At 46.3% G+C, this 22,789-nt stretch overlaps 1 protein-coding gene across 1 annotated transcript; it reads right to left on the bottom strand.

Moving 5' to 3' along the window:
- Positions 1 to 644: 644 nt before the first annotated feature.
- On the bottom strand, positions 645 to 19,873 carry LOC146335426 (chymotrypsin-like elastase family member 2A). The gene is made up of 8 exons (XM_084821891.1): positions 19,805 to 19,873; positions 18,174 to 18,262; positions 14,469 to 14,566; positions 13,110 to 13,235; positions 10,870 to 11,006; positions 8,260 to 8,405; positions 4,501 to 4,653; positions 645 to 1,006 (listed from the first exon to the last, which is right to left on the bottom strand). Exons 1-8 carry the CDS (start codon positions 19,845 to 19,847, stop codon positions 992 to 994), a joined length of 807 nt encoding a protein of 268 aa, XP_084678017.1. The 5' UTR covers positions 19,848 to 19,873; the 3' UTR covers positions 645 to 991.
- Positions 19,874 to 22,789: the final 2,916 nt, after the last annotated feature.

Here is a 22,789-nt window from a genome sequence, read left to right as displayed (position 1 = left end):
CTCCGCCATCCCTACTTCTCTCTCCCTCATTTGTTTTGACTTCCTCTCGAGACTGTAAGCCTGTGGGCCAGAGCCTGTTTTTTTACATTTTTGTTCGGTGCCTAGCCATTTTAGGCGATTTATAAATGAGTATAAGAAAAAAAAAATAGGCAAAGCAATTGAGAGGCACCCCTCTTTTTTCCCCTCTTTAAAAATGGCCACATGAGTGTCCTGCGCCGCAGGAGAGGAAGCACTGAGCCTCCAGCAAAGTTTAAATGCTCAGAGGACTTGTGTCACTCACGCATAGAGCTGTGCTCATTCCTGCAATGCATGTACTAATGAGAGAGGAAACGGCCTTTTCCTGGGCAGAATATGTTGCCGTTTAATAGTGGGCAAATGGGATTTCATTAATGGAAGCGCTATGTGGGTGTCCAGATGCCTGCAAGACCTGAGTAAGTCTTCAATCCTATACACAACTGGGAATAAGCTCCATTGAAATCAATGGGACTTACTTCTGAGTAGGCATGTATAGGATCGCACTGTAAAGCATCTTACAATAATGCACTTAGGTTGCAATCCTGTGCATGTTTAGACAGAAAAAAAGTCCTACAACTCCCAGCATCATGCTGGCTGGGGCACGCTGGGAGTTGTAGGACTTCTTTTCTGTCTAAACATGCATAGGATTACATTCTTAAACCAGAACCTTCTTAGGGAACTGTATAACACATCTCATTCTGAATTTCCTATCCCCATATCTGAACTGGAAATGGCTGTTTAACATATTGCACCAGACATAGACCCGGTTCATAAAAAAAAAAAAAAAATCAAGCCAAGAAAATCTAGACATGAACAGATGTTCTTAGCATCTCTTCTGCAACCTCTTGGCAAATGGAAGCAAACTGATAGAGATAAAAGCTGGAAGCAGGCCAGCCCCATAAATACATCGTGAGCCTGGAGATGGTTGATTTCTTTATTACCATTTTTTTTATTCACGCTATTCCTGGCAAGCTGGCTACTCCGATATCACCTACAGAAGATGCAAAGGAAAGAGAAAAGGGGGAGGGGGAAGAGAGAAAACATGAGATTTCATTTCAGCTAGCGGGACCCGTTGGCTTCTTTGCATTTCTCTTTTTCGTATTGTCTTGCCTGCTTGGGTTTGTTTTGTCTCTGTGGCCCCGATCCCAGACAGGTGTGCATGCAGATGTGGAAAGTAGGGTGGGGCTTCAAAACATTTAATGGCTGCCTCAGTGGGCAAGACCTCCTCACCGGTAAGGATGCTCCCATGTGCTAGCTAGACTACTACTAAATGCCAGCCTAATCTGCAGCCAACCCTCCCCCTGCAATGCTCTCTTACCCTGTTCTCTAAAATAGCGCTGTGCCGAAAGTTTATCTCACATTTTTTTCGACCATTCTCATTCCATTTGATAGAACAACAGTGAGCCCTACCTGTGAGAAACTGTTGGAGAAGTTCTCCTCCCCTAGGAGAAATTTGGTGAAACTCCCCCCCGCCCCGTTTCTCTGTCCACAAATAGGCTGGAGAATTTTGAGAGGCCAGTTGCACACAGCTCTACTCTAAAAAGCAGGGTTATGTTAGGGCATTAGGGAAGTCTATAAAGCCCACCCACGTATGCATGGGTTTTCTTAATTCTGTTCTTTTATTCTTCTTTTGTTTGGCTCTGCCCTGCATTTAATGATGATATTATCCATTCAGTCGTGTCCGACTTTTGGCAATTCTATGGATCATCTCGCTCCATGTATCCCGATCTTGTACTGTTTCTTTGAGCTGTTCCATGCTCTGGTTGGTATCAGTTTTGATGGTATCTAGCCATTTTGTTCTTTGGCGGCCAGGTTTCCTTTTGCCGCTAACCAATCTGAGCATAATTGCTTTTTCTAGTGAGTTCCTCCGCATAACATGGCCAAAATAAGTCAATCGCAGTTTCATGATTTTTCCATCCAATGACATGTCTGGGTTTATATGTTCCAGTACTTGCAATCCAGCCATGTACACTTCTGTGCATGCCAGTCCCAAGCCTGGATAAATGGGGAGGGTTGGAGAAAGACCAGGCAACCTACTCCGGAAAAAGTTTGCCAAGAAAATTTTATGGAAATGCTCTCAAAAGTATCAGATATGGTACCCAACAGCAGGGCCCCCAGGCCAAAAGGTACCCAACAAGCTACTGGGGAAGAGCAAAGGCCTCTGATAAGTAATCATGGCAAAAATGATGTGTCTGGGGCAAATCCAGCAGAAACCCGAGCTGTTGAGACAGCCAAAGGTGAAAGTAGGGGACTGCGCTGTGACTGCACCCTGCATTTAACGCCTCCCAAATCCCCAAATAACTAGGAGAACTTCCAAAATCGATTCTAGAAATTGAGCACAGACATTTTGCTATGGCTTTTAGTTCCATTGACTCTGCTGCCTCTTTCTCCCACCGTACCTCTCTCCATTTCTGATGCACATTGCTTCCCCGCCCCCTTAAAGTTGGGCAGTGTTTTATCAATGAAGGGCAAAAGAAATATCAGGATACAGCTGGTGTTAGTTAAAACATTTTATACTGTTGTTCATCTAAAAAGATTCCAGGTTGGTTTTCAAAATTTTTAATGTGCAAATAAAAAAGAACAATGAATGCTTCAATGAACCAAGAGATGAAACTTATTGTTTGGGTTTATTTCAGAAATAGTTTATTTTTTATTTGATTTTGTGTATTTCTGACGTTATAATACGTTTCTGTTAAAATAATAATACAAAAAGAAATCAGTGAGCTAAGAGACCTTCATGAACTAAAACAGGGGTTGCACAGTGTCTTAAAGAAAGCAGTGTGGATACCAACTTGACCCTGTTTGGAAAGGTTGCACAGTGTCTAAAAGAAGGCAGTGTGGATACCAACTTGACCCTGTTTGGAAAGGGTGTTCCATAGCTGGTGTGCCACAACCGAAAAGGCTCTCCCTTCATTGCCAACCTGTATCACATCCGATAAGCGAGGTGGTTAGAGAGAGTCCTCTGCAAATTGGCTAAGGGCATGGGCAGAAAGCCAGGTTGCATGAGAGGGCAAAATGCCATCTTGTGGTCCCTCTTTTCCATCGGTGGGCTCTGAAGGAAGGCAGCATCCCCTGCCCCATGGGGATCGCCATTTAAATTTCTCACAGTGGGGCTGTTCACACAACATGCTAACCCACACTCAGTGGTTGAGTGTGGGTTGCTGTTGAACCGTGGGTTGTTTGTTGAACTGTAGGTTAGCATGCTGTCTGAACCCAGGACATTTTCCGCAGGGTGGCCTGTTAACCATGCAAGGTGGCTTGTTAACTGCCCTGAACAACCCAGCAACAAACCATGGCTTCTCAAGGTGGCTTGTTCGAGAGAAATAAGCTGCATTGCATGGTGAACGAGCCACCCTGCAGAAAATGTCCTGGGTTCAGACAACATGCTAACCCACAGTTCAACAAACAGCCCATGGTTTAACAAAAACCCACTGAGCGTGGGTTAGCGTGTGGTGCAAACCCAACCAGTGTTCCTTGGGGCAATATAGTAACAGGGCTGTTGTGGGAAAGTTAAAGCGGAAGCTAGATGCAGCTACCTGCTGGGCTTGGAAAATCCTTTTTAAAGGGTGCCTCAGGGCAGTTGTCAGCTGTGGGCTCTACCTATTCAAGGAAGGTGGTCTGAGGACAGCTCTGACGGGAGTGGTTGATAAAGACACCCCTGTGGGCACATCAAGAGTGCTATTTCATCAATGAAAGCATGCACCTTATTAGCATAGAGATGGGGGGAAACATGCCTGAGCTGAATAGGCCTAAACAGTTCAACTAAGGGTGCGATCATGTGCACGTTGAGATAGAAAAAAGTCCTACAACTCCCAGCCAGGCTGGGAGTTGTAGGACTTTTTTCTGCCTCAACATGCACAGGATTGCACCCCGAAGGAACTCAAAGCTGTGTACAGCACAATGCCCCACACTCAGAAACAAAAGAATGGAGGATTTCATAACGCATCACTTCCATGTCAGAAACAGCTGAGTGAATTTAAAAGAAAAAAAAACTGAGAGCCAATCTACGTTACAACTTTAAACTGGTTTCAAACCGGTTTATCTAAAGGGATCCTGCAGTTTCATGAGGGTACTGAGAATTCTTTGCTAGAGACCCCTGTCCCCTGCCCAAGCGGCCCCCCTTCCTAGAGCTACAATTCCCAGAATTCCTGTATTTGGTAGCGGTAATCACTAAAAAACAGGTTTGAAACCAGTTTGAAGTTGTAATGTAGATTGCCCCTGTAAGAGTAACACTGGGGTTGGGGGGGAGCTCTTTCAAGGGGCCCCTGCCCTCCTGAAATATACACAGAAATGTCCCCTAGAAATAAAACTAGGTTATCTAGTGCTCCAAAATCTAGGGAGAAATTTGGCAGCACCCCCAGGCCCCAAGTAGAAAGGGAGGTCTCGCCATGTCTCCTGCCATCCCAAAGGTTCGGGGTCAAAGCCCCCGCTTGGCTCTGCATCCATGAGAAAGAATTGCAGGTCTGCCCTGAGACCAAAACTCACCTCAGCGATCCAGTCGTTAAACGCGGAGACCCGCGTGAAGACGGAGGGCTTGCGAGGGTAATTGCATCCCAGGGAGGAACCAAAACTGACCACGCCGTGCACTTCCCACTTTCCGCTAGAGTTCCTGCAGTTCAGCGGACCACCTGAGTCCCCCTGTAAATAACCAAAGAGAACTCAACGGAGGGTTGGGAGCGAGGGAGAAAATGCTTCTGGGCCGCCAGTCTCCGCTAACACGGGCTGGAGCTGCGCAGAAGCAGGAACCTGTCGGGGTTTGTCTGAGCAGCGGGATTGCCTGCACGAAGGATGCTTGTTCTTCCAGCAGTGGATCAGGCCTGCTACCCACATGATGGAAATAGACGTCATGGCCACAGGCTGAGATTGCTTTAAGATGGCGTTAGACCAGCTTTTCTCACCCTGGTGCCCTCCAGCCAGCATGGCTAATAGCGATGGGAGTTGTAGTCCAACACATCTGGAGAGCCCCAGGTTAGGGAATGGCAGATTAAGCAAATGCATGGAGGATAAATCTATCCATGCAGCTAGCTGGGACAACTCAGTGGAACCTCCTTGGTCAGAGACACTCTACCTCCGGAATGCCAGGTGCTGGGGCAGATGATGGTGGCGACCCAGTGCCTTCCTTTATGCTCTGTGTGTGGATTCCCTAGGATGTAAGGAAGCTGCCTTATACTGAATTGGACCATTGGTCTATGTAGTTCAGTACTGCCTACGCCGAGTGCAGCGGAGGCTGGTGGCTCTGATGTTAGTGGGGCGGTGAATCAGCACTGGGTTTCAGCCAGAACCAGTCAGAACTCTAAAGGGGCTCTCCAACCTTGGAGAGCTCCTTTAGAGGTCTGACTGGCTCTGACTGAAACCTGGAGCGGGTTCACTGCCCCACTGACATCGGAACCACCAGCCCCCCCTGGTTGACCAGCAATGGCTCTCCAGGAGATTGAACCAAGGTCTTGTGTACAGTTCGGGCATTGTAGAGCTGGAAAAGGTGCAGAAAAGGGCAATTAAAATTATCAAGGGGCTGGAGCACCTCCCCTATGAGGGAAGGCTAGAACAGCTGGGATTGTTTTGCTCGGAGAAGAGGAGAGTAAGGGGAGACATGATAGAAGTGTAGAAAATTATGCCTGGTGTGGAGAAAGTGGATAGGGAGACATTTTTCTCCCTTTCTCAGAATGCTAGAACCCAATGGGGTCGTCCCATTATTATCACCATCGTCTTCTTTCTATCCTGCCTTTTCCCCAAAACTGGGACACAAGGCAGCTTTGCAACATTAAACCTTGTACAATTAAAACCTATAAATAGAAGTATACAAAAGTTAAAAATATAATTCAATCATCAATAATATTAAAACTGCATAAAATATCAAAACATCAAAAGACAACAAGAAATAGAGTATCAATCCGTCCTATTCTCACAGGCTAGCTATCCCCAAAGGCCTGCCGGAACAAGAAAGTTTTTACATGCCTGCGAAAAGAAGTCAAGCAGGGTGCCACTCTCACCTTCCTGGGAAGGGACTTCCAGAGCCTTGGGGCAGCCACTGAGAAGGCCCTCTCCCCCTGTGATAGTGGCGGGACGGCGAGAAGGGCTTCCCCTGAAGATCTCAGGGCACGGGTAGGCTCATAGGGGGGAATACGGTCTTTCAGATAACCTGGACCCGAGCTGTATAGGGCTTCATAGGACATGACCAGCACTTTGAATTGTGCCCGGAAAGCGGAAACAGACCGGGAGCCAGTGGAGCTGTTTTAGCAGGGGAGTGGTACGCTCTTTGAACCAGCTGAAGTTTCCGAACACTCTTCAGAGGCAGCCCCACGTAGAGCGCGTTACGGTAATCCAGACGGGATGTAACTAAGGTGTGTGTCACTGTGGCCATGAAGCTGATAGGTGGGATATTCGGGACAGATAAAAGGAAGGGCTTCTTCACACAACACAGAGTTCAACTATGGCATTCGCTACCACAGGATGTGGTGATGGCCACCCATTTGGACGGCTTTAAAAGGGGGCTGGACAAATTCCGGGAGGAGAAGGCTATCGACGGCTACTAGTCCTGATGGCTCTGTGCTACCTCCAGTACCAGAGGCAGGATGCCTCTGCACACCAGTTGCTGGGGAACATGGGCGGGAGGGTGCTACTGCACTCATATCCTGCTTCTGGGCTTATCACAGTCTTCTGGTTGGCCACTGTGCGAACAGAATGCTGGACCAGATGGACCTTGGCCTGATCCAGCGTGACTCTTCTTATGTTCTGCATGTAAAGCAGGTCCTCTTCCACTGAGCTACGGCCCCTCCCCTAAACATCTAGCTGTCCACTGTCGGAAACAGGAAGCTGGACTAGATGGGCCTCTGGTTATTTATTAATTAATTAATTACATTTCTATCCCGCCATTCCTCTTTATGAAACATCCTCTTTAAGAAACCCAAGGCAGCGTGCATAATCCTCCACCTCTCCGTTTTATCCCCACAACAACAAACCTCTAAGGTGGGTTGGGCTGAGAGCCTGTGACTGGCCCAAAGACACCCAGTGAGCTGCCATGGCCGAGTGGGGACTAGAACCTGGATCTCTCGACACCCAGTCCAACACTCTCGCCACTACACAACACCGGCTCTGGTTAGATCTAGCAGGGGTTGACTTATGAATTATTAGAGCCGTTCTAATTTATCAGTAGCGATGAGCCATAACAACTCAATAGAGCTTCCATGTTCAGAGGCAGTATACCTCTGAATACTGCGTGCTGTGCAGCCAACAGTGTGGAAGGGCTATTTCCTCATGTCTTCCTTGTGTGCTTCCTGGAATCATTTAGTTGAGCATTGCTGGAAGCAGGATCCAGGACGAGATGGACTTCCTGATCCAGAAAAGCAGATCCAGTGTTATTGCATTTGCTCTGCTCTGTAAAATATACGCTTCCTCTGCTCTGGTGAGCTTCTCCTCCACGGATTTGTCAAATCCCCGCCTAAAGCAATCAAAGCGAGTGGCTTGCCCCGATCTTGTGATGGTAAGTTGCAGGGTATGTTATGGGTTGCAAATCCAGTTCTCAGGCATGATTCGTTCCAGCAGCCACATTGGGCGCTCTCTATTCCGACACCCCTGTTCCCCATGACACTGGAATACCAAGGGGCCTTCACTCGATTGTGCTTCGAACAAATGGATTCAATGATGAAATCGGTATACCAATTTTATGGTATACCGGTCCAAGAGAGATGGTGTGTTTGTGGGAAACCCCAGTTTTGGAAGGGTTAGCACATTATATGCTTGAAAGCCAATTATATACTGACATTAGAGATTGCTATTTAGATCCCTTTCAAAGAAAAAAAGAAATTTCAGGATGTAAAGAGGAAATCAGGTTTTCTGCTGCAAGCAGCTAACCAGTATGTGGTCTGGAGGCTTGCTTCTTTTGCAGTAAAAGGCTGCTAAATGTACAGAAAAGTATGTAAACTCTATTGCTGTGAATTGCCTGGAAGATTTGAAAATCTGAGAAATGCATTCTTATATAAGTCAATGTATTTTATATGCAAAGCTTGTTTTCTTAAGGATATGTTTTAATTAATTAATTTATTTCATTTCATTTCTATACCCCCCAATAGCCAAAGCTCTCTGGGCGGTTCACAAAAATTTTGATTTTAACTACTAATTTTAATTAGTGATGACCGTATTCTTATGTAAGTTGTTGTGAGCTTTGTTACTCAGTTTTGTGCTGCTATGGCCTAAGGACTAATGCAATAAATGTTATTTATTCACACCTTGATGCCATGGACTTACATTGCAGCTGGAGATCACGCCATCGCCGCCTGCACAGACCATGTTAGTTTTGACTGTGCTTCCCCACCAGTTGAGCTGGGTGCAGGTGGCATGATCCACTACAAGGAGCTGGCCCTGTTGAAGGATATCTGGCGATGGGCCATTTGCTAGAAAAGACCAAGACCAACAGACCTATGAGACAAAGGAGTGATATCGGGCCATTTCTACATGAGGCTTTTATCCCGCACCTTCACCGGGGCTTCTGCTTCTGAATTCTTTTCAGGATTAAGTTCGACTCCTTTACATGTTTTTTTTTTCCTCCAGGGTTTTCCTTTCTCTGCCTTTCTACATGTTTCATTATACAGCCACTAGATGGAGCTGTGGTACGGCAGAATTGCGCAATTACATGCTATAACTATAACACCACTCAAAAAAATACTGCATTTCACTTGATCTAAAAAAAAACTGTGATAATGGTTGCAAAGCACGGGAGAGGTCTTGGAGGATGGTGACATTCTGTAAAGGACCTGCAAACTACCATGACTTAGCATTCATGAGTGCATAATAAAAGCCTTGTGTAGAAAGGCTTATGATTTCAAGATGCTTTCAAAATCATGGTTTGATCATTGCATGTATTTTGATTAAGGTAGCACATCCCGTCCCACAGTTTAAGGGTGGATATACATTAAAGCAGAACCAAGATACTAATTCATTGGGGAGGGGGGGGGGGGCAGCAGTGAGGAAAACATCCATAAGGTGGTGTCCAAAATCTTCTCTCTCTCTCTCTCTCTTTTTTTTTAAAGATACCTGTTTTCAGCAGATTGCTCATGAAGAAGGGTTGTACAAGGTTCACATGCATACATATGCATTAAGGGTGCAATCTAATGCATGTTTTGACAGAAAAATTCCTACAACTCCCAGCGTGCTGGGAATTGTAGGACATTTTTCTGTTGAAATATGCATAGGATTGCACCTTTAGATGGCATTATACATTTTGCATCAAATAGAATCATAGAATAGTAGGGTTGGAAGGGAGCTACAAGGTCATCGTGTAAAAAAATGTGGAAAATGTAAAAAAATTCAACATGGCTATCATATAATGTTCACTGCTCTAAAAACAATTGCCATGAAATAAAGATGTAATTAAATAAAATGACCCCTTCATTTTAAATCGATAGAGTGCGTGCGTGTATACACACTTTTATTTTAAAGGGATTGGTTTTTCTTTTAATGTATCGGTCTGAAATGCTTAATAAAAATAGAGGATTTAAAAAATCAAAATTTAAACGTGCTATACAACATCAATAACAAAAAGCTACACTTTGCTAGAAGGTAAGTATTTTTTTAAAAGTCATATACAGTATAGTGATTAGGTAATGTTCTTGAATATTATGAAGAAATCACATCCTTCCAGGATGTGGGTTCCTGTTAGTTTATGAGATGAATGGAAACAAATGCTCAATCTAGTGATCGTTCTCTGTTGAATCATAAAGCACATGAAATTTTGGTGTACATTTGCCCATGGCAGCATGCTTCCGTGTTCTTTGATATCACTGAGAAACAGAAAGCGATTCTATATTTTTCCAATCCTTGGAGATTTCTAGCCTAGCTTCTAATAGCATGTGATCAAACTTTTATAAAAATAATAATCCCCATTATCAGAAAAGCCCAGGAGTGCTACATCTGGTTCAGATCTCAGGGTCGGATCCAGACTTAAACCCCCTGAAGTCAATGGGACTTTGGTTAGTCATGACTAAGCTGTCCCACTTAATCTGGATTCTGGATGCAACCCTCAGTTCTTAAAAGGGACTGTTTTCACAGCAGTGAATGTTACAATTTAGATTTTAATTTTTCAGTTCTTGGATGCGCTGTATATAATGACAATTGAATTAATGTCTCCATTTTAATGTATATGCATGCTTACTTTGTTATTCTTTTGCCAAAGAGCAATAATTTTCCATGGCACCTGGTTTTGTTTACTTCTTTCCTATGAATTACAAACCCAGAGGTGTGAGAAAGACATGGAGGGAGTCATAACTGGGATAACATATCCCACTGGCGGTGAACTTGCAGAGTGGGTGTTAGCTTCCTCCTTCCAATCCTCTTCTTAAAGTAGCCATCTTGCAACACTTAATGCTTTTGCATTCAGTTACGCATGGCATGACACCCTTTCTCTGCTTCTCTTTTCTAGCTGGCACTCAACTCTCCATGGGTATGGAGAATGTTGATTCCTCACGGGGCTGTTCTTTGAGGGGTGTTTTGTGCACTTAGATTTTTAAAAATTCTACTTCTGCAAATCTCATGTGTCTGCTGAGCATGCTGATACCTCCCTCTTGTTTCTCAGTGGCCTATTTTGGTTCAGTTTCCATTGGCACTCACCACTGGAGTTTGCTGTTAGAGGGAACGGTATATTTTGGATGGGAGTGTTCACATGAAATATACCATTACACCTTTTTCAGAAATCTCGCATGGGGGAGAAAGCTGTCTTCCCCCAGACATGCTCTTTGCCACTTTCGTCCTCACCACTCCCCCATTTTTATCTGCTAGCACCAATAGCTATCAGAAGTTTGACGAACACTGAGTTGACTGCCTATTCCTCTTTAGGGAGGCGTCACCACAAACAGCACTTACTAATCAGCCTTCCCCATCCCGTGACGTAGCAAGCAAAGTTGGAGGGTAAGATGCTGTTAGCTTTTGGGACACAGGCCGGCTGGATCTTGTCGCTCAGGGTGACGTGTTGGGAGAGTTTGATCAGCGCAATGTCGTTCCTGGTTTCGATGGGGAGATGGGGAAGGACAGAGATGAAGAGTGCAGGATATAACTTAGGCACACCAACTGAAAAATTGTGGAGGCAGGATTCAACCCCAATTGTTCAAGGCAGAAGTGAACTTGCCCCCATCTACCAGCAAGTACAAAGGCCTTTGGATAACTGAGGTCTTCTTTTTCAACTTTATAAAATAAACCTCTTCTTGATTAATGTCCAATACAGACAAACAATGTTAAAGGCCCAATCCTATGCATGTTTAGACAGAAAAAGTCCTACAACTCCCAGCATTCCCCAGCCAGCGTTTTCTGCCTAAACATGCACAGGATTTTCCTGCCTAAACATGCACAGGATTTTCTGCCTAAACATGCACAGGATTTTCCTGCCTAAACATGCACAGGATTTTCTGCCTAAACATGCACAGGATTTTCCTGCCTAAACATGCACAGGATTTTCTGCCTAAACATGCATAGGATTGCACCCTCAACCTATTTAGAAATTTAGTATTTCTCTTTTGGATGTTCTGCAACGATTATCTGCCCCCGTATGCTAGTAGCAGGCAAACCTCAGGCTCGCAGAATCTACTTTGGGGTTGTTTTTTTACTAGAACCCCAACATCTGCCATTCTGGAGCCAGGTGCAAAATAGCAATTGAGGGAGGGCAGAAATACACAGAATGAAGGAATGGGGTGTCTCTGCGCACGCCCTCAGCCCAGGAGTTTTTCTGTGTTTGTTTGATCAGAACTGAGTTTACAGTGGCTTTGCACAGATACAAAATCATCCCAGGTTCCTCCCAACCACAAGCCTTCTTCGTTTAGGTGGTGTGCAGAGTCACAGAGGGAGCAATCCTATGGCCGCTAGTCAGTGGCTAGGTGGCCATAGGATATGTGGTTTTCCAGGTACCAACCTTTCTCCCCACCACGCATTATTTTGCACACCTCTCTCTTGTCTCCCCTCACTCGCCTTTTCTCTAAGCTAGACAATTCCAGCTGTTGTAACTTTCCCTCATAGGGGAGATGCTCCAGCCCCTGGATCATTTGAGTTGTCCTTTTCTGCACCTTTTCCAGCTCTACAATATCCCTTTTTAGGTGTGGTGACCAGAACTGCACACAGTATTCCAAGTGTGGTCGCACCATAGATTTAAGGGCAGGATGATATGGGCAGTTTTATTCTCAATTCCTTTCCTAATTATGCCTAACACGGAGTTTGTCTTTTTTACAGCAGCTGCACACTGGGTTGACGTCTTCATCGAGCTGTCCACACAACCCCAAGATCTCTTCCCTGGTCAGTCACCACTAGCTCAGATCCCATCAGGCTATACTTGAAGTTGGGATTTTTTGCCCCAACATGCATCATTGTACACTTGCTTACATTGAACCCCATTTGCCATTTGGATGCCCGTTCTCCCAGTTTGGAGAGATCCTTTGGGAGCTCTTCACAATCCCTTTTTGTTTTAACCACCCTAAATAATTTGGTGTCATCTGCAAACTTGGCCACTTGACAGCTCACTGCTAACTCCGGATCAGTTATGAACAGGTTGAAAAGCATTGGTCCTAATACAGATCCCTGTGGGTCCCACACGTCTGAGCCACAACGGTTACTTTCTGTGAAATGAGTGTTTGAGCAGAAAAATCTGTTCAAAAGAGTGGTTTCATGTGTTGAAGCTCAGACACACGCACCCCTCTACCTTGTACTTAGGTTTTGACCAAATTCCTTTTAGTCTCACCAGCTTATCTTCCAGGAAATGGGTGCATTATGGCCAGCCGCGCCTGCCATGGCGGCCATTTTCTGAATCAGCAAGCACCCCATGGCAGCCATTTTGCGAGAGTGCCCACCACTCACTTTCAACATTCCAAATGTGCCCACTGACCCAAAAACGTTGGAGACCCCTGGCCTATTCAAACATGCATTCTTAAGTGAAATGCAGCTCTCTCTCTCTCTCTCTCTCTCACACACACACACACACGCACACAGAGCCAGAAATGGCGGCTTTCTTACCACCATCCCCAAATTTAATCAAGAGGTTAAAATCCAGGCCCTTTCCTCCTGGTTCATTAGCAGCCTTAATTTCTTCTAACTTTTTGTATAAGCAAAACATATGACGTTACCCATTTGAAACTCTGCTTGGGTTCCACTTTGGGTGAACAACGATTTTTTCTGGAGAAAGAGCGACGGATCCGGCCTCACTGTTTGCGAGGCTGTGCTTTCCGAGGTACATGCGATAGGTCCGAGAACTGAAGGGGGAGAAAGAGTGCGAGGTCAGGGAGTTTTGCATAATAAACCATCACGTTCATAATAACATTGCCATAAATGTGAATGGTCCATGGTCTCTGTCCCATGGAGCTTACAGTAGGAACAAGACATAGCGGGGGTGTGGAAGGGAAAGGAAGTTGAGGGAGGGGGAAACGGTGAGATATCGTGAGATAACTCCTGTGACGTGCTCTTCAGTTTAGGGGCAGGCTTGGTTACTGGAAAGCACCCTTCCTAAACCCTGAGCTCTTCAATGGCCATGCTGCCTGGGGATGATGGTAGTTGTAGTCCAACACCATGTTGGGTGAGGCCGATCTACTTAAACAGAAGCACAAGCTAAATGTAGGCAAATATGGGATTGTGAGCCCATATTCTGGCAGAGGCTATCCCATATAACTACCCCGTATTTGTGCCCGCTAGCTCCACCCAAAACACTGCCACTCCCTCTAGCTCTGCTCCTTGAGAGTTCTGACTGGTTCTGACTGAAACCCAGAGCGGATGCCCCACTGAGATCAGAGCCACCAACCTCCTTTGGCTCCCCCCCCGCCCCGCCCTCATTTTCTCACATTTGGCCTGGCAGTCCGGAGCCCCAGCTATCAAATTCTGCTTCCCACAGTGGCTAATCCATACGCAGGGTAGAAATGCAGCAGCTCTCTCCTCCCTCGCTTGACCCCAAGCAATTTGTATTCAGAGGTACACTGCCTTTGCAGATGGAGGCTCCATTTAGCTCTCACACCTCACCTCTTCCTCCTCCTCCTCCTCTTGTACAACCACTTCTTAAAGTGAGTTGCTATCACCACATCTTCTGCCAGTGAATTCCAGACTGTTACAAGGCATTACAACTCCAAGAAGGCCATCTCCTTGCAAACTTAGCCCAGGGGGACTTCCAGCGTGAAGAATTAAGCCTGCTCCTATTTGCATAGCCCTGCCTTCTCATCTACATAGCTCCACCCTGGCATCTATTTGGGGGATATGGTGGAGTGTGACAGTCAACTGGCAGGCAGACAGATGCTATCTGGGCAGCATATGTTGGATAGACATCCTTGACCGCAACCTCTCTCTCTCTCACTCAATAACGAAACCAATTTCGGGCTGGACATCTCACTGAATTTGCAAATGAGCCCCAAATTTCACGTGGAAGGAAGGGAGGTCGTATTCTTCCAGTCGCTGGTCCTGTACTTGAACCTGTTTCAAGTGGGAGCAATGTTTCAGCATACCCGATGCAGTGAGCAGCTGTCATGACCCAGTTGGTTGTGATCAGAGTCCCACCACACGAGTGACGCCATTTCCCGTTGGAGAGGTATTGAAGAGAAGCCTAAAAGTGACAGGCAAGTGACAGGCTGAGCCTGGGGGATGTTCACATGAGCTCCCTTCACCCAAATCAGAACCAAAATGTTCCCTCCCGAAAGTACAGCCCCCAAACCCCCCAAACATCAGACAAATATCCAGCACCATCACTGAACAGTTGACAGTGGTATTTTGCAGCCAATGATACTTGACTCTGAGATTCCCTTTTATCATTTAAAATATGACAGATTGTATTTGACAGCTGGAATGCTATGATATTTAACATCGTCATATTTATCATAGTCATATCCTCTTGCCCCCCTGATCAGCAGGCCGAGAGCTATGGTTTTTCTACAAGGGCCAGAGACCTTCTTAAACTCTGGAGCCCAGATTTATTTATTTATTTATTTATTTATTGCATTTATACCCCGCCTTTCTCCCTCTTGCAAGGAACTCAAGGCGGCTTACATTATCCTCCTCCTCACTGTTGTATCCTCACAACAACAACCCTGTGAGGTAGGTTGGGCTGAGAGTCTGTGACTGGCCCAAAGTCACCCAGTGAGCTTCCATGGCCAAGTGGGGACTAGAACCCGGATCTCCCAGCTCCCAGTCCGTCACTCTCACCACTACACTACACTGGCTCCTTCCCACACTGGAGGCATTCAAGAGGAGGCTGGACAGCCACCTGCCAGGGATGCTCTGGCTTGGATTCCTGCACTGAGCAGGGGGTTGGACTTGATGGCCTTGTAGGCCCCTTCCAACCCCACTATTCTATGATTCTATGAAGACAAGGCTGGACCGCCATCTGTCAGGGATGCTCTGGCTTGGATTCCTGCACTGAGCAGAGGGTTGGACTCGATGGTCTTGTAGGCCCCTCCCAACCCTACTCTTCTAGGATTCTATGACTCGCTTTTAAAAAATAAATAAATTGAAAGCTGGGGAAATGTACTGGCTAGTGGGCTTCAAAGGTGGTGGGCTAAGGGATACAGCCCTCTTAGCCCAAAGGTCAAATTGGCCATCTGTTTGCCTGGGGAGACAGTCAGGGACTTGATGAAAGGCCATTACTGCAGATATTTTCATTAATGGCCTGGGACTCTCTCTATCCCCAGCTTTTGGAATGTGACACCTGTCAGAGCAAATGGGAAGGACAAATAAACTGTTTGCAGCAGAGAGAGAGAGAGAGAGAGAGAGAGAGAGAGAGAGAGAGAGAGAAAGAGATTGCTGACATCTTACTGGAAGCAGCAGGGGGGCTGGGGGGGTGATGTGAAGCAGCTGTTCTCTTTAGGAATCTGATGCAGAACCAGCACTTTTCCCACCTGCTGTAGGAATCTACCATTTTCAACATGCTTCACTTGTCTATTTCTAAATAAAGGAAACGTTTCAAAGACATCCTAAATCTCCAGTCTCCCTAAGCCTCACCAGAAGACAACTAAACCCTGAAGGCCCTGCTCCTGGACTGTTCACCACTTGGAGACGTGGGGAGAGCTTAAGCATATTTTGACGGTATTTGCTAGCTGGCATGCAATGGTATAATGAACGGGGCAATATCTGACCTGCAACTGCAGTCTGGTATTTGCCAGGACTGCTTATTAGATTTCGTATCCTATTCCTGCCCAAACCAACACAATCAGCAGATGATCACAAATGGAAAGCATTTGCGTTTTGAACGTTGAGATAACCTTTCCACAGCTCCAAGCTGAATTTGAAATATGAAACTTTGAAGCCCAAGGGTGAAATCTGAAATTATAGCATGGATTCTGGGACTCCCTTTCTGCAGAATCTGGATATTCAGGCTAGTGCATTCCTAGAGGTGGCTGATCTGGCCCTGATCACGTCTACCTGAGTTACGTCCTGTTTGTAACGCCCTCTACATGGAGCTGCCTTTGAAACCGGTTTGGAAACTTCAGCTGGTCCAGAATGCTGCAACCAGACTGCTGACCAGGCTGGTTTCAGGGAGCACGTCACCCCCTTGTTACAAAAGCTTCACTTGGTACCATTCTGTTTTCAGGCACAATTCAAAGTGCTGATTTTGACATATAAACCCCTATACAACTTACGATTGGCGGGGAAAACAATGCAGCATCAAGTGTTTCTCCTGCCCCTGTGCATGCCAATTGCACAGCCAGGATGACCCTAAGTACCTGGGCCACATCGCGGGTTTCTGTGCCGTGAGAACCCGGTGCACAGCACAGGCAAAATGCATTTTCACCCACCCTACAACCCATACAGCAAGCCCTGGGTTGTAGGGTGGGTGGAAATGCACTACGCCTGCGTCACGACCCGGGTTCGGATGACATGACAACCCGCGATGAAATGCAGGTTATTAGGTGACTCCTGGCAGCACAACTGGTGCATGTGGGGGCGGGGGAAACAAGCAGCGCCGGGTGGTTTCCCTCGCTGATCATCTGAACCCAGACACTGCCTTCTCCCATATGAGCCTGCCTAGTTCTAAAGATCTTCTGGAGAGGCGTTTCTTTCAAGACTGCATCCTTCAGAGGCGCGTTTGGTGGAGACATGAGACAGGACCTTCTCGGTGGCTGCTCCTGGCTGTGGAACTCTCTGCTGCAGGAGGTTAGGTTTGCTCCTTCTCTGCTGACCTTCCATCAACAGACAAAAAAATGTTTTATTCAAGCAGGACTTTGGCGTGTAAGCGGGTGTGCTGGGCTGGATGTTGTTTTTATTTTGTAATTGTTGTGTTTGTAGTTGTATTTTAATCAAGTTTGATTTATGATTGTAACCCACCTTGAGTGCCATTTTTCTTGGTAGAAATGTGAGATACAAATCAGTCAATCAATGATTTTTTAGGAAAGTGTACACAATGATCTGACTGTAGCTCAGCAGTAGGTATGAGCAAGTTTGGCCCTGTTTTCTTCTGTCCGCTGATTCTCCGTGCCCCAGTCCTCCTGAATTCTGGCTTAGCTAGCAGGAATTTTAAAATTCTTTCCAGAACTGGAGCATGCACACTTTGCAACAGCTTTCTTTTTGCACATCGTCTTACTGATGTGCATGTGCACCTGTGTGCATGAATAAAACACAGCACTAAAGGAATCTTGATGCACTCTTGCATGCGGTCTCATCAAGGTGGCTTTTTTGCAGGTTTTTATCAATGGGGACTTGTACATTGGTAATGGAGGTGGTGGTGGGAAGACAGGAAGGAACTGAAGAAACCGTAAGCTTCAGCAACCTTTGCATGTGTGTACAGTACTCTGCAAAAAGTAGAAATGTTCAAAAATGAAAAAGAAAACAATGGAGGATTTCTGCTGCGTCGGTCCCTCTTTGGGAACACGACTGGACAATTCAGAATTGCAGAATTTGGGAGAGATCCAGATACACTGAATTTCAGACCTTCTGAAAGAAAACCTTCTGGGGAATAGAATGCTTGGTTGGGTTGTCACAATTATCTACAAGCAGGAAAGCTAAAAGAACACACACACACACACAAATAAATAAATAAAATTACAATGCTTCTACACACACACACACACACACACACACTCACTCACACACCAGTTGATTGAGCCCAGCAGATCACAGTACAGCCGGACAAATGGTTGGCACATATGAGGATATAGGTGTCATCCCCCTAAATTTCAAAGAAATCATGTAGCCAAGTGAAGCGGAGAACTGCCTCTTACCTGCCAAGGCCAGCTGTTTGGCCTGGCATCTTCTCCTCCCACAACTCGGGATATGGTGGGCTTGTAGGCTGGAACTCCACAGCTGAAGGCTGCAACAGACACAGAGCAGAAGAAGCCGTCAGAAGGTTGTTCATCGTAGAAAATGGATGACACTCAAGGGAGCTAAATGGTTGGCCTGCCACACAACACCACTTCTATATTGTTGCAAAGGTGCTTTAGTTGTAAGCAGTGCTTCCCCTCACCCTCCTATGAGTTTCCCTGGTCTCTGATGGCTGGTGGCTATACTAAAATCCTGGAACATGGGGCCTGAGAGGAGCTGGTTCTTCCTGAGTCTGGGTGAGTTGGAAATGCAGAGCCTTTCAGAGCAAACGCTACAACATGGAACGCCTGATGCATGTCTGGGAGGTGCTCCGTGGCAAACCTTTCCATGCCTCCTGGCACGATCAGCGGTGCATATTGATCATGACTTGTTTGGAGGCTTGCGGGAGCTTCCTAGAGTAGTTTCAAGTGGCATATCAAGAGCTTCCAAATCTCAGGAAGTACTAGTTCCCCTCTACTCAGCACTGGTTAGGCCTCATCTGGAGTGCTGTGTCCAGTTCTGGGCACCACACTTTAAGAAGGATGCAGACAAGCTGGAGAGGGTTCAGAGGAGGGCAGCAAAGATGATCAGGGGACTGGAAACAAAGCCTTGTGAGGAGAGACTGAAAGAACTGGGCCTGTTTAGCCTTGAGAAGAGAAGATGGAGGGGAGACAGGATAGCGCTCTTCAAGTACCTGAAAGGTTGTCACAGAGAGGAAGGCCAGGACCTCTTCTCGATCATCCCAGAGTGCAGGACACGGAATCATGGGCTCAAGTGACAGGAAGCCAGATTCCGGCTGAACATCAGGAAAAAATTCCTGACTGTTAGAGCGATACGGCAATGGAACCAATGACCTAGGGAGGTGGTGGGCTCTCCCACACTGGAGGCGTTCAAGATAAAATTGGACAGCCATCTGTCAGGGATGCTTTGACTTGGATCCCTGCATTGAGCAGAGGGTTGGACTCGATGGTCTTAGAGGCCCCCTTCCAACCCTACTCTTCTATGATTCTAAGAACCTATAATCCTCCTCTGCTACTGATAGCATTGCTTCTATTTCTTTCCCACTCCTGGTTGAATTACCAGTTTTGACCTCTCTGCACAGAATTTCGAGAACACTGACCGCCCCAGATTCCTTTGCAAGGAGCAAGAGAGTCTGCAGAACACTGCCAAAGATGTCCGACTCTGACCCACCATCTAGGCTCTCCGTACAAACCCAACAGCTGTTTTGCGACTTGTCCAGCCACCTGTATCCAAGAGAGGGCCAGAGAGATGCCCCTGAGGAACACGCATGATGCAGGGAGCTCTTTTCTCTGTCCCTGGCATCAGACACACTGAGGTTGACCGCTCCCATATGTGAAAGATCCATTTTGTTTTTACTATCAGGAGTGATAACCATTGATGGATTTACCCCGCATAAATTGCTCTACTCCTTTTCCAAAGCCATCTAAGGGAGCAGCAGCCTTCTTCACTTCCTGTGGCTATGAATTCGGTAATTATGCATCACATTAAAAAAAGAAGCCTTCCCCTTATTTATCATACTTTGGAACCGTACCCGCAGAAGCCAACGCCAGGGCAGCAAAGAGGAATCTGATCATGGCTGCGAGTATCTCAGTTGGAAGCCGAAGCTCTCTGTCAGGTGGCCTTATATTCCAGGATTGTTTATCAGTGGCAAATAGAGCCAAGGTTGACTTTGCCAGCGAGGAAAAGCTTGAACCGCAGCCTGGTTGCGTGCCAATGGAAAACACGGCGCTAGGAAAGTTTCCATCTCATTCCTTCCAGAGGCTGTGCCAGAATATTCAATAATCATAATACAGCTGCAGCTTCTCCCACCAAAGCCAGGGCTTAGCTGCCTACTCAAGAGCAGAGAGGCCACTCTTGTCAAAGCATTTGCGAGAGCTTGTCCAAGCCAGGGCTGTGGGGATGCCGGGCCGCTTCAGAGCTGATTTGGGGAACATCGTCAAGGGTCGGCTTCATGGGGCACCTGCCTAGCCCCACACCCCTTCCGGGGGCCCACTGCTAACCCCTAGATCTGGTTCTGCTGCTGTTCCAGCTTACTTTCAATGCCTCCTCTCTGAGGGTGGAAGCAGGAGGGAGCTGCTGCAGCGGCCTTCACTTAACTCACCCTTATCCTGGGGTGGGATACTGTGGGAGTTCCAGGGGCCATTTTTGCTGCCTGGAACCCCCACCCCAAATTTGGGGGGGCATGCAATCCATGGGGGACCCCCCAAAAAACATTGAAAACAATTGGCCGTTTACTGCCCAAATTCAGTGGCAAACTGCCCCATAGGTCTGCATAGCACTAAACGCGTTAAACTTAGCTTGTTCTCAAGCTGGTCTAATTTACCTTCAGGATAAGCTAAATTTGACCCTTTTGACACTGTAGCACTCAAAGTGCAACCCCCCCCCCCACTTTGGTTAAAAAAAGTATTGGGGGGGTGCTGCCAAATTTGGTGACGCAGCAGACGGGGGGTCCCCAACCTTTTTGGACCTGTGGGCACATTTGGGAACTTGAGATACCGCTGTGGGCACCGCCACCGCAAAATTCCTAATCCGTGGATCGTCTTTTTGGCATCTACCTGTCTCATCTGTGCATCTTGGGCCATGTCTTATTCAGCAAAAATGTTTGTTTCGTGTCTACTGGACACCGCAACTTCTCTTTAATAAGGGGTTGGCTAATTTGGCTAATTGCTGGCAGCGCAGTACGGCTGACACTTCTTTTAAACATATATTCTGGCAATGGCCAGTAGTTGCTTCTTTGGGGAAGGAGGTTATTACACAGGTAAATTATGTACTGGAACAGTCTTTCACATTCTCTGACATGACACGCTCTTTTAAATTATATACCTGCTTCATGGAAATTAACAAATGGTCACCATAAATGAATTCTCTGCACTATCTTGACAGCTAAATGACAGATATTACAACATTGGGAGGAAGAAAAACGCTCACCTCCTACAATGCAACGGATTTAGGACCTCCTCATGCGTTCAGTATTTCAACAGGAGGCATATAGATGTCACCTTCACTTATTTGGATATTCTGTCCGCTTTTGCCGATGCCTGTGTATAATTGCTAAAAAGTTGTATGGATTTTATATGCATTCATTGCTATGCATATATAGAAATCCATGCATGTATATATTTTTTTAAAAAATGAAAATAAAATAAAGTTTTATGGGTGCCCATGTGTGCTACATTGGGGATCCCTGCAGCACAGGACAGCGGAGGCTGCACTGGGAGATGGCAGGGTCGGTTTGCAGCCCATGGGTTCTGTGTTGCTCACCCCAGCTCTAGGTGGATTGGGCCCAGAGGGACAGAACCAGTGAAGGGGCAGTGGTGACCAGAGCAGGCACACACTGAGTGCATCTTGCCCAAGGACACCCCCCCAAACCTGGATCTGGTGGGTCTGGGGACATTTACCCTACAGAGTGCAATTAGTTTGATAGCCATTCCCTCTTCCCAGGGAATCTGGTGAATCACTGCTTGGTGCAGGCTGAGGGTTCGAGGGGCTGCCTCTGAAGAGTGTTCGGAAACTTCAGCTGGTTCAAAGAGCTGCTGCCAGACTGGGGCTGGCTACAGGGTGCGTACCACTCCCCTGCTAAAACAGCTCCACTGGCTCCCAGTCTGTTTCCGGGCACAATTCAAAGTGTTGGTCATGTCCTATAAAGCCCTATATGGCTCGGGTTCAGGTTATGTGAAAGACCGTATTCTCCCCTATGAGCCTACTCATGGCCTGAGATCTTCGGGGAAGCCCTTCTCACCATTCCGCCACCATCACAGGCACACCTGATGGGAAAGTGGGAGAGGGCCTTCTCGGTGGCTGCTCCAAGGCTCTGGAACTCCCTTCCCAGGGAGGTGAGAGTGGCACCCTCCTTGATATACTTTCGTAGGCATGTAAAAACTTTTTTGTTCCAGGCCTTTGGGGATAACTAGTGTGGACCTGTGAAAATAGTATGGATACTATTTTTGTTGTGGTGGTTGTCTTTTAACGTTTTGATATTTTTACAATTTTAATATTGATGATTTAATTATATTTTTAACTTTTGTATACTTGTATTTATATTTCTATTTATAGGTTTTAATTGTATAAGTTTTAATGTTGTAAAGCCACCCTGAGTCCCAGTATTGGGGAAAAGGCAGGATATAAATAAATATAATAATCATCTTTAACAACAAATTCTCAGCACATCACAAAACTACAGCTCCCAGGATGCTTTGGGGAAAGACCTGGCAGTTCAACTGATGAGAGGGATCCCACGGATCCATTCTGCCTGTAGCGCACATGCCTGTAAACACATTCATATTTTATTTATTTACTTATTTATTGGTGACCTTTTTATACCACCCACTGACCAAGTCTTCTGGGCAGTGAGCACAGCTTGGAAATCAATACAGAAGTACGAGAACATGACCAAGGGCTTGTTCACACGGAGCTTTTATCCTTCTGTTGAGGCTGCTCACTCACAAACGTTTGAGGGCCCTTTAAAGTGACGTTGTGTCTCCTGCACTAAATGCCCTTTATTCCATTTTTAAATAGA

Source organism: Heloderma suspectum, chromosome 15 (genome assembly GCF_057233095.1).
Source record: "Heloderma suspectum isolate Gila_16-S chromosome 15, 16-S_ref, whole genome shotgun sequence".
Lineage (NCBI taxonomy): Eukaryota > Metazoa > Chordata > Lepidosauria > Squamata > Helodermatidae > Heloderma > Heloderma suspectum.
The sequence above is the reverse complement of the archived record's forward strand: the minus strand, read 5'-3'. Positions and strand labels throughout refer to the sequence as shown.